Below are 13,069 nucleotides of genomic sequence, written 5' to 3' on the forward strand. Positions count from 1 at the left end.
ACCCACTCTGATAAAGTTGTTTGGAACATTCACTTAAAAGTTTACGCATTCCCGAACTACAGGAAAGTATTTAGCACTTCAAGGAAACACAGTGTCACTGTTCATAAGGCTTCACAACATTTTTTTTTTTCTAGCTTTTTTGCTAACCCCCTCATTTCCACACTTCCTGTCCTGTTCAGACAGTCATACAGTTTAGAAACAAATGCTATTCCCACTTTTAACACTGACATTCCTCTATAACATACCAAAACACAAAAAGACTGCAAAGCCTCTGGGTAGTAGTGATTGAAGAGTTTAACTGTAACGACATAAAGGCATCATAATTCAGGAATTCAAAGGGCAAGCTGTGTGAGTTTACCTAGATAATTGAGAATGACCCATAATTCACTAGCAGCCATAGGAAATTCTACTACCCACATGTCTTTGAGAGCAAGAAATCAAGTCAACTGTATATGAACTGATTTTTTCAACCTTCAAAGCAAACAAATCCCATCTATGATAATTTTACTATTTCTGGCAGTGAATGTTTGATACATACATGAATAAAATACTTGGGCAAATGGAAAATACCAGCAGTTGACATTTTTTCCTTCTGTAAAAGATTAAATTTTCTGATTAGATATTAGTTCCAATTTTCTCGTAAGTGTTATGAATAGGTTTTAAAGAATACCCAATGTTTTTGCTGTGATACACCACACACATTTGCAGGCTCAGAGTACCTTTTTGTCTGTTACAATTACCTGACACAGCAGCGTCATTAGTATTTGTGCTGAAGTTCAGCTTTATGTGGCACCTCCAGAGCAATACAGATTCCCTGGAATAATAACTGGGAGAGGAGGGAAAAAACACTGCTGTTTGCAACTCTGCTTGCAAGGGCCAGCAGGCCAAGAGATGCTGCTCTCAGAGTGCCTAGTAAAAACCACAGATTTCTGTATTAACTCTGTAGGTCATAAGTTCAGTTCACACTCTGAAAGAGAATTTAAACGAAGGCATTTGCTAGTAACGCAAATAATTTTTAACAGTTCATCTGTTTTCTGCACTCTACTTCTGCTGCATTTCTTTGAATACTACATATCTACAGTTACCAACTATTATGAACTATAAAGCCTTCTTGTTACAACTAGCTTCAAGCCAAAAACAATATTCAAATCTCATCCAATAAAACTCTGATAACAGCAGGCCCACTGTTTTTATGACTAAAATGAAAAAGCTTTATTCATATTGCAAAGCAGCCGGACATCAAACAGGGTAAGCACCATAGTGCTAGGCTCTGCACCAACACAACACAAGAGAAGTCTCTGCACTAAAAAGCTGACAAGTCTAAATCATTTTATGTAATGTTTCCACAAGTCTAGGGCACAGCATCCCACAGACTGGAGGAACTAGAGATAGTGCAGAGGAAAACAAGGGAGGGGAGAAGTCAAACAAATCTAGTTAGCACACAGGCTAAACAGCAAGTAGAATCCACATGGGAGAGAGTTTTCAGGAAGATTACTTCAGTGAATGCTGATTTAAAACAACCATAAGATTCAAAACTGATTTTTTGTGAAATATGCTGAAACTCTTTAAAAACAAAGGAGATCCAGAAATTCATCCTACATTATAAACAATTACAATTTTTCATAGTATTTTTAACGTGTTAAAGACTACTGCATGACTCTACATACTGAAGTGTTATAACTACAGCTTTCCTCATTGGGTGATAAATCAAGCATTTCTTTTCCTTCTCTGAAAGAATATCTAGCTGAAATGTGGCATTTTGACCAAGACTGAGAAATGAACCATTTAATAGATATCGGGGAAAAAATAATTGCTATATTAGTGAAGGTAAATAAGCTCAGTCTAATTCTAATAATTAAGAGGATGAAAATGCTGAAAGGGATGCTTGCCCCTACCCTCTGCAGTGTGAAAAAAGTAACCATCAAATTGAAGTTCATTTAGAAAGCACTAACAATGAATCATGGGGGTAAAAAAAAGCACGAGGATATGAAAGCAAACATGTATGTGACCATGAACATACACACATGTTTTTACACACTGACTGCCATATACCAGTAATAAACTATCTGAAAAGCAATAACGACTAACCTCCACATTTTAGTGAAACTGTGCATCAGACTCACACAGCAAGGCAGAGCTGGAGGCTTGAGTCCATCCATTTGAAGGAGGAGGGCAGGAACACCATACAGAACCAGGTATTTCACATAAAAAAATAGTACTTGAGCTAAAGCCAGGCCACCTAAATGAAAAAATAAAAATAAAAATCATACCTTAAACAAGCCTGAAATACTTTTAAAACCTGTTAACACTGATTATTTCTAAACAGCCATTATTCAAAGAACTAAAGCAAGCATCGTCAGCTGACGGGATATACAATACCTACTTTTGCAACAGCTATAGGACACAAGCACATGCAATTATTATTTTAGGCTCACACACAAAATAGTACCATCGTTCCAATATGAAGGCATAAGTAAGCATCTGTAGTTCCACTTTCAAAAATCTTTGGACTGTGGGTATTGACTGCTATGAAAAAGAAATACTGATTTATGTTGAGCTAAAAATCAGAACATACTGATACAAGCAATGAACATTTACCAGAGGCAATAAATTTTATCTTTGCAAAAAACCTAAACAACCACTCTTCACTTGTTCCTCCAGAACAGGTATAAACAATGGTTATCTTTGCAGCTTATCCTGACAGCTCCACAAACATCCCATGTACTGTCATATTGTTTGTGTCCCCCAAAACACCCCCTACAAGATCCTTCCTGCTGCAGCCAAGGCATAGAAGACTGGAACTCAACTTGGCATAATGCTTAAGGCATATTTCAGTTTTTAAACCCACAGGGCAAAGGCATTCTTAAGGTGCTTTAGCTGCCTGATTTCCAAAGGAGAGATTTTGGCAGTGTGCTTGCTCACAGCTTAACCCTGGGGTATGGTACAAAATGCAGCATCTTGCACAGGTGTGAGATGAAAAATCATACTGGCTATTCTCAGAGTTATTACTCATGCAAACAACAATCTTAGAATGCATTATAAAGCAAGATGATTCATATTTAATATTCTAAATGTTTTCTGCTGAATAAAATGGTATTTGACCAATAATCATAAGAAAAAAAAAATCAGTAAAAAGCAAAGGCCAACACCTTTATAGAAACTGGTGAGAGTTCACTCCTAAAAGTTCCACTCACCTTAGTGAACTTTTCCACCTGACTGACAGTTGACGTAAGTAAAAATCTAATCCCAAAGGAGTGAAAGTAAGATGATTATAATTGGGAAAGGTTAAAAAAATTATAAAATGCAATTGTTACATCTCCTTCCTTTCCAATGTTCTGCTTTCCCTCACTAACTTGTGAATTGACTGGAGTACTTTAGATATTTATTGTGATTTTAAAACCTTCCAGCAGACTTTCCTTGGAGACAAAGTTTTCAGCAGTACAAGCCTGTGAACATCTATCTAAATCTGGGGGTTTTTCGGCAAAACATCCCTTTTGCATTCTGCTGACTAACAAGTACACTATGGATGACAACCAAAAGTTAAACATTAAAAATTCATCTAATATATAAACAACTTAGGGTGAAATTCTGGCACTAATAATGTAAATTACAAAACTCCTGCTGGCCTACACATGGCCAGCATTTTGCTGCTACAATCCAACATTTTTAGTTTTAATATCATGATCCATGTGCATGATACAAGAAACAGTTGTGCCATACAAGATAAAAATTGATGTTAGAACAAAACACCTAGACAGGAAGCCTATGTTATTTTCCTTCAGGGAAGCAGCCATCTAGTATTCAATAACATTCTTCCCCAGAGGAAAACAAACAATCAGAAGCACAATTTGGATACTAGCCAATTAGCTACACATTAGATTACTGCTAAATCATCTACACAGCCAACTTTCTGCTTTAATTCCCCATCTCATTCAGTTTCTCATTTCTTTTCTGACAAATTTCATTGGAGAGCTGAATGCTGACACCCACACAAACTGATTATGAAGATCACAGCTGTCTGTGCACTGGTAAAATTCAAAATCCTTTGGTTGTGCATGATGGAAAAAGATTTAGAGACACAGACTACCACTCTCTTGAGACCCAAAAATTAATACATTTTATTTTAAATACAATGATGAAAGATTCCGAGTTCTCAGATACAGAGTTGTAACACGCTAGTTTCAGAAAAAAGGCATTTTCACCATCTGTAATAACATACATCTAAGTTATCTGTTAACTTAGATGTTAACTAGCTGTTACTTAGATGTTAACTTAGATGTTACTGTTAACTAGCAGACAGCTCAGTAGCATTGGTATCTTAAATGTAGATGTCACATCACCAATCATTACGGGGCACGCACTAGCTACTCTGCGTGTGCCAATTCTAAAACTCACAATACCAGCAATGTGAAGGTCCCTATCAAAATAGGTAGATTAATTTCTCATTGGTCTTTAACTCAGCCCAGCTGTGAAAAAGTTCTGGCAACACATGGAAAACTAAGGGCAAGATTAACAGCCATACAATAAGCTGGGCTGCACAGGCAACAGGCAGAGGCTTTAAACCTTCTTGCATACCTGAGACATTCCAGCTGCTTTGCATTTACTCCATTATAGCACAAAGCAGCCAGAAGGACACTGCTTCACCCAATTTAAAAACATGATATAAAAAAGACATTTGAGATCAATGCTAAATTTCTCAGATTCATTAACAATATCACATAATTTGTTCTCTAGTGTTCTATTTAAAGCTTAAAAAGAACTCGCACATGAACATTATCTTGAATTAGAAACAAGCTATATCAAGTGTATATTAAAAACACACCAAAGGGAAAAAGGACTGCAAAAATGCTATTTCTTCCCCAGAATAAGTTAATTCAAAGGATTCAGAGTCAAGGTTTTTTTTTAAACCAGAAATGTGTTAAGGGATAACAAAATCAAGTTAAAGTACCCATACAATCTTAAACCCATGCACTTCAACAGTTAAGCTGTTTGAATTAACTGACTTCTATAGAAATTGGTATTATTGATTTATCATCTTGCAATCCTTAAAACATCCTAAGTTTTCCTGTGCTTTAAAAATGCATTTATAGACCTTCAATTTTTTATCTTCCTTACATTTACTGCAAAACTGCATTTCATAAGTTTCATAGAGCTAGAGTTAAAATTTAGAATACACAGAATTTTAAGGTTTTTTTTTACTTTTCATATTCTCAAAACACTGCCTGATACTTTTTGACAGAAGTTATCAGACAGAACATTTTCCATAATTAAGTGACAAAAGATTTGGATCCAGGTGTTAGAAACTACACTTGGCATTTTTCCGTCCATAAACCATCACCAAAACTCATGATCAAGAACTGTAACTTAGCAGGCAAATTTATTATGAGCACAACAGCACAAATTTACTTTTTTTGTAGGTACATTGACCCTATGGCATTAATGATTGTAGATGCTTGTTTGTGTTAAGTACCAGGACAGGTTCAACTAGAAAACACGTATCAGAGATAAATATGCAGTCATATTTCAAAAAGGGTTACTAGCACATGGCACAAGTCTGAGCTGTTTTAAATGTCTATTTCCTATCCGAGTTCAGGGCCATATCATCAAGTTCAAAATATCAGGCTTTAGGGGTTCATTTACCTTTTCTCTTATTTTTCTTACATCCCTCTTCTACAGAAAAAAAATGAAAAATTATGCAGGGATTCCCTCAAATTAAAATCTCCATGAAAGAATATGCCTCTGCACTGGAGCAGATAGGCTACAGACGTATCTCAGCATTAATGCCAACAATCATAAGATGCATCAGGAGTTTCCAGCTGCATTAATCAATCAATAAGAGCATGACTATTGACAAGCTTTACACACTGGGCTACAGCATTTTCTTCACAGCAGGACACTCCTCCCTGACAAAAGCCCCAAGACTGGATATACTATGACCTCCTTAGTTTGGTATTGACCACAGGAGGAGGCTACCCCTCATGCTGGGGGAAGCTTTCACATAACATATAACTACCATAGCGCCAAGCCAACTTGGCACAAGCTGCCAGGTAAGCAGAGCTCTGCAGCCATTGCCAGCAATCCCACTACATCATGTTGTGCTTTCCTGTCCCCCTGTCAGGGCTAACCGTCCACTGGTACCTGCTACACTGACCTGAATTAATGCAAAAGTGACAACTCGATTCTGTTATTCCTATCTCTAGCCACTGAAAGGGAGCATTGCACAAGAAACATGAAGCACCCTAATTTCATAACTTGAACAGAAAACAATGCAATTAATAATTAGGCTCATATTGCTCAGCAGTGCTTTTCACTGCTCCTTGGCAGTGCTTTGAAAGAGGTGCTGGGTCACAAAATCAAAAGGAATAATGAAATTAAAAAGTACTAGAGGGACATATGCAGCCCAGCTTCGTATCCCAGCCTTCCAGTAGCACACAAGGAGCAAGAAAAATCCTAAAACATATGGACTGGTAGCAGGAAAATACATACTACAATGTTTGCCCTGGAGGCAAAGTGCTTCTTTTAAGAAAAAGTTGAATGGACAAACTGAAGTTACTTAAACAAGACTAAGCAGAGCTGCCAAGGGACTCTTGGTCAAGGCATAAACAGGTCTTCCAACTTAAAGAAAACTTGAAAATTTTTCAAGGATACACATGCCTTAAAGCCACCTACCTTGAATACTCCCCAAAAAAATCCACAGTAGGCATTATGCTCATTAGTAAATACTTGCAGGAAAGAACTCTCTAAATAAATCAACAGTTATCACATTAGGCTGGTTTTGGCTGGGATAGAGTTAATTTTCTTCTTAGTAGCTAGTATGGGGCTATGTTTTGGATTTGGGCTGAAAACAGTGTTGATAATACAGGGATGTTTTAGTTATTGCTGAGCAGTGCTTACACAGATTCAAGGCCTCTTCTGCTTCTCACTCTGCCCTGCCAGTGAGTAGGCTGGGGATGCACAAGAAGTTGGGAGAGGGACAGCTGACCCCAACTGACCAAAGGGATATTCCATACTGTATGACATCATGCTCAGCAATAAAAAGCTAGGGGAAAAAGAAGGAAGAGAAGGATGTTTGGAGTGATGGCATTTGTTTTACCAAGTAACCATTACACACGATGGAGCCCTGCTTTCCAGGGGATGGCTGAATACCTGCCTAACGATGGGAAGCAGTGAATGAATTCCTTATTTTAACTTGCTTGCACATGCAGCTTTTGCTTTACCTATTAAACTGTCTTTATCTCAACCCATGAGTTTTCTCACTTTTACCCTTCCAATTCTCTCCCCCATCCCACCAGAGAGGAGTGAGCGAGCGGCTATGTGGTGCATAGTTGCCAGCTGAGGTTAAGCCACAATCCACGGGTAAAAAAGTCACAGAAGTGGGTTAACTACAATACTATCTGGAAGTTTAGCCTGCAGGAAAGCTTATAAAAAATTTGCCTTCCCCCACACACTTCTTTCTATAAAGCAGTAAACTACCCAATGTTTTAGAAAATAAAAATCTTACTAAGCTTTCTAATTTATGTTTGTATTTCCAGTTTTCAAAACAGACATCAAGATGCCAAATATTTTATCAGGTTCTCCTCATCATTATCTTGCAGGATAGAAAAAACCCTCAGATTACTCTGTTAGTATTTCATTACCATTTAGACAGATGCACAGACATCCTAATTTCAATAGCAAAACACTGCATGCTTCTTAAAATGAACTCAGAAATCCATTTCTTATCTATGGGTTTATTAGAAAAAGAACTGCAACACATCAAAACCAGCACCCCACATCTGACTTACACAGACTACTCTGTAGATCTCACTTTCAAAGAGGACCTTATGTAATATTTCTTCTTTTAACAAATCAAAACATGAAATCACCAATTACAGATTAAACCAGGTGGCTCTACCTTTGAACAGACCGCATTCTAGATTGACTTACATGCTGCTCCTATGAAAATAAATATCCTTTTGCAGTACTAAAGCCTAGTTAATAATTAAAACAACGGTAGCAAATTGACACTAACTTGCACACGCTTCACTAGAACAAACAAATGGCACATGGTTAAGACAAATACATTAAACCCACAGAACACTCACAACATTGTATCGTACATCTCAGATGTACCTCTCTACATCAGACACACACCTCTGACAAAGCACATATATACAGATTCTTAGTCAAATATATTTTCTCTATTACAATATCTATTAGTATCTGTAGTGGCTGATAACCCCCTCCCCCTTTCCTCTTTTTGCAGAAACATGCGAACATTGCTGACACAAACAAGTACATAGTACAGAAGGTGCTGATTGTAAGAAGCACCTTGTAGTGAATTTCGCAAAAAAGCAGTCGGCCTATGGTTTGATTTCAGACCATAGCTACAAGTAATTGTGTGTAGGTAAAGCAACCTTTCCTATAAAAGCTGAGCTTAGGATTGAACTAGCTGAGGATCTCACTAGCACAGCGATATCATCCCTGCAAAGGACACTTGACCATATGACACTGCCAGTCACCTTAATTGCAACTATAAGTTTGATTTGCATTGCTATCATTTTAATTACAATAAAGTATTTGTATACTTTTATCCATCAGTATCTCAATAGAGTTAGATCTTGCATAGTCTCTATTAATGAATATATAGATGCTGAATAAATCATATGTAAGTTAACAATCCTGATGTTTGATTGGATTACTTCTTTTTCTCTGGGGGGGCCCACTGGATACTTTTCTTTTATCTCTTGTTCTCAAACATCATTTTTTGGGCAGTGGTTTGGTATTGCACATACACCCATTTTAGAGAGTTGGGCGGAAATAAAGCAGCCAAGGAGGAGTCCAGATATGGGGCTGAGGTTATTGGGCAATAACCCAGATCTGTCTCCGCAGCAGCCTGAACCTTAATCAACGCATAACCCCTTGGAATAGTCAGGTTATGACAGTATCCTGGATTAATCCAGTGCGACAATTGTACTAGACAATATGTTTTCATGCAGAATTCTGCCTTTCATCATTCCCTATACCTTGTGAGACTGACATGAAGCTCTGTTCAGATGAGCAGAGATGAGTAAATGGTGCTGAATCACCAGGCTAAACATGAAGCCTCATAAAGAAAATATAGACAGTGGTTTTTTTTAACCTCTGCCTTTTCAGAACCAGACTTAATACAAAAATGAATTAGCAACACTCAACATCCATTCCAGTTTCTATATCACACGATGTATCCCACCAGAGTGAATTTTACCATTTATATTCTATGTTCTCATAGTGAAGAAATTGAAATAAGTGATTAATTTTAAGATCTTTCAACTACTGCTGTTGAGCTCCCTGTTACTATATAAGTCAGTGAATTTGTCATTCAGCTACAGAAGCTTGAAGAACATATGTTGGGAAGATCACCAATCTACCTGCCCTTTATTTTTTCATTTCTTTTCCCAGGCTTCATTACAATCCCTGTCCAAACATTACTCACTAGAGCAGATGAACCTCTGATCGGGCCCCTTGTGGCTATTCTGCTGGTATGCTGCAGTTCACCAGGATACTGGATTGCTGGAATCCATAGTGCCTTTTATTGTCAGTGCCTGCAAATCTTCATTTTACAGTGTAAAATGAAAAGGCAGCAAAATGATCCCAATTAACTTTAAAAACTGAGAAGAATGAATTATCAGGGTTTCCATTACCATGGAATAGAGGTCTTCCTGCTGTGTCTCAACTCTGAAAGCACCCAATTCTTTCAGACAATCTGACCGATGCTACCAGAATGAGATGCAGCACCGACAGGAAAACATGGAATTGCTATAAACACTGCATTTGGTGCTCAGAGATAAATAAGCACAAATGCCCTGATACTGTTCAATATGCCAACAGCTTATTATTCATAGACACAAATATTTGTGAATATAAAGACAATAATTTGTGAATTCTAGAAAATGTTCTCATTCTCCAAACAACAGCTTCCTGGGATCAATAAATAACAGTACTATGCTGCCCAGCTGACATCTTTAAATTAATTCTGTGTTCAGACATTAACATCCCTCCCACAAACTGAAGGGCCACACATGCATGGCAAATGGGTACACATAGTTAAGAAAACAAGTGTTATGAATATAGTCCCATCATATTCTTCATTCTATTCCTGATGAGGGACCTAGTATTTGGCCACTAGAAAACCATACTGCTTTCTATCACCTGGCTTTTCATATATTCCGTACCACAGATGATCAGCATTGCTGAGAAGGATTTGAAGCCAAGGTTTGCTGCGAGGACAGGGGTATCAGGAGAAGCAGTTTGAGAAATGAGCCATTCAGAGGACAGCAGCAAAGCCCAGCCCATGAGCAACCCTTAATACTCCGCTGTCAGGTGCTCATCATGCCTGGTGGGTCTTTGAGAGCAGTAATGTCTTCTTCTAGGAGAGCAGGGTGCCACTGGAGCCCATCACATTGAAAGAATACACAGGCCAGTCCAAGAGCCACTGAAGAAACAAGTGCAAGATTTTACATGGATTTTGTGTTCTCTATCTCATACTATGCAGAGGCCACGACAAAATGCCTTCCTCAACATCCAGACAGGGAGCTAGATTCCCACTGCCCTATACAGAGAAGAATAAAGTCTCTGTGGGGGCTGGAGCTATGGGCAACAACTGGAAATCATTTATACCTAAAGTTACCCAGAAGAGTTAATATCTGGATATCTAAAAGCACCTCTACCCAAAGCTAGCTCTCCCTACCTCCTCTTCGTCCATACTAGAGACTGACATTTCTCTTGGAGGTTATTCATGCTACCAAACACAGGCCACTGAGGAAACAGAATACAACTGGGTACAAGTGCACAAAGTACACTTTTCAGACCCATATGATGCAGCTTTTTGTTAATGCACATGGCATTGGGTCTCCAATACCACAGCTACAGCTTACTGCAATATAAACATGCAAGTTTAAAAAATTATGTGCAGAATGCTAATGGAAACAATTTAAGTGTGAGAGGGAATATGTGGTAGAAGAAATTCCAACACTTATGCAGCACATGGGGGTTACAGAATTGAGCAGTGGAGGGGATACCCTGAAAACAGATCATAATATACTTCTATTGTATTTAGTTCATGGAAGATGTGGATGCAACCAGCTTTTTGTCCTATCATGGACAGAAATCCAGCTAAAAATCTTCAATATGGAAAAAAACAATTAAACAATAGATTTTGTACTGTCTAGCTGAAGACCTTAAATAATGAATGTCCATTTTGTCTTTTAGTAAAGAAATTCTTCTAAATAATATAACAGTTTTAAGAAAGCTGTTCTTCAGAGGACCCTCCAGCTAGGACTCCAACCATTTTTCATTTCAACCAAACCCAGGAGCCACAATGCAACAAGACACTTACTTTCTACTCATTAAAGGATTGATGCACAGAGGATGCAACCTGCTCTCTCTCAGAGCAGGTTGCTGACTATGTGTTTCCATGGGTCATTGATCCACACAGGGCAGGCACATAAGCCACCTTTACTGGTGGCTGCCAGGCACAGTTAGGGAACATAGCAAGAGGAGTAATCCAGGAAAACAGGGGTGACCAGGAAAGAATTGAAGGTTCTACCTTTACATGAACTACACATACACTGTTTTTAGTCTTCTGCTCACAATTCCCAATGCTCCTATCACCCAGTTAATAACCCCGAAACTTACCAGTTACAAATATAACCTGCATATAACAGCAATTAAAGAGATTGCACCGATACTTCAATTACAGGAGTTCTTCTATCCACAGTACAACAACAATGCAGGAAAGCATGTGCCACATCATTGTTTATTCAAGAGACAGGCTTCATCTACCCAGATTACATAACCAATAAAGAAACTGGAGGATATTCAACAAGCAAAGGGTGAAGCAAGGTTACAGTGTCCTCTGAGCCTTTAAGACACTATGATAACACATGTCACAAGAAAACCTAGCTGGGCTGTGTGTATCTGGGACAGAAGGTGGCTTCCTCTAGAAAGGAAGAGACTATGCTGACTTTGACATGCTCACATACAGAAGAGTAGAAGACCACAGAGAATTAGGCCTTTGCAAGTGAATTGGAAGGAATGAGGTAATGTAACCTATAGGTTAAGAGCACTGTTACAGTAATGCAGGTACTGGCTTACAAAGGGCATGGAGAAAAGAACATGATCTTTTGACCTAAGAGGATCTTTGGTTTAGTTGCAAAAGAACATGAAAGTTTAGAACAACCATACAATTCACAAAATGTACTAACAGTAGCTAATTGCATGCAAACAGTATGTTGAAGGCAACTTGCACCTTTGTTACAGTTAAATACACAAGCATCAAAACCATGCATACACCATTTTGTATATTGCTGCTTCTAGAAACTTACTTGCCCAATTCCTTCCACATGTTTGAAAATACTTTCTTACTGTTGGCTAACACATTCTCCCAGGTACTATTTTTCTAATTTTATACCTGTGTGCACTCAGTAATGTTATTCAGCTAACTTCAGCATTTTTGCTTCGTCATTCATGGCCATGTACATTTATTAGTGTTGTACACTAGCATTTTTAAACAAGCATTGCAAATCAGTCAGGGTTTGTTTTGTTGGGTTTTTTTATTTCTTTGCAGTCTCACCTCACTGGAACACCATATGAAGTGATGCAGAACACTATGTAGCTTCACACTTCTGAGGTGTATACTGACCATCGCCATCATCCTTAAGATGCCAAGAGCAAAATATCATAGCACTTTTGTCTTTACCTGCACTGCTGGCATTTATTGCCCATAGTTCAAAGATATCCCAGAAGAAAAAGGGAGGAGCAGTTATAATCTCCCTAATTAGAGCTGATTACAGCTGACTGCAGAACAGCCTCACAGCTTTTCCCCCAAGTTTACCAGGCTATCAGGGCAGCCAGGCATCACAATGTAAGTAGATGCCCCATGCTACTTTGAAGCTGCTGTAGTTAAATAGGAAACAAAATGAACACCAAATCCAGCAGTGCAGAAAGGCTAATATACCATTTGGTTAATCTTCCTCAGTCAACAAGCTGCTTCCTTGGTCTCAAGGCTCAGTTATCTTATATAATAGGTTTTAACAACACAGAATGCAAA

At 38.2% G+C, this 13,069-nt stretch overlaps 1 protein-coding gene across 1 annotated transcript in view; it reads right to left on the bottom strand.

Moving 5' to 3' along the window:
- The window catches only part of HHAT (hedgehog acyltransferase), a 165,776-nt gene that overhangs the window by 140,674 nt on the left and 12,033 nt on the right, over positions 1-13,069 (bottom strand). Inside the window, exon 7 of the mRNA XM_059835645.1 lies at positions 2,089-2,239. Within this exon, the coding sequence (XP_059691628.1) occupies positions 2,089-2,239 (151 nt within the window). The remainder of the gene's footprint in view (positions 1-2,088; positions 2,240-13,069) is intronic.

The sequence above is a fragment of the Gavia stellata genome, chromosome 2, assembly GCF_030936135.1.
Source record: "Gavia stellata isolate bGavSte3 chromosome 2, bGavSte3.hap2, whole genome shotgun sequence".
NCBI lineage: Eukaryota > Metazoa > Chordata > Aves > Gaviiformes > Gaviidae > Gavia > Gavia stellata.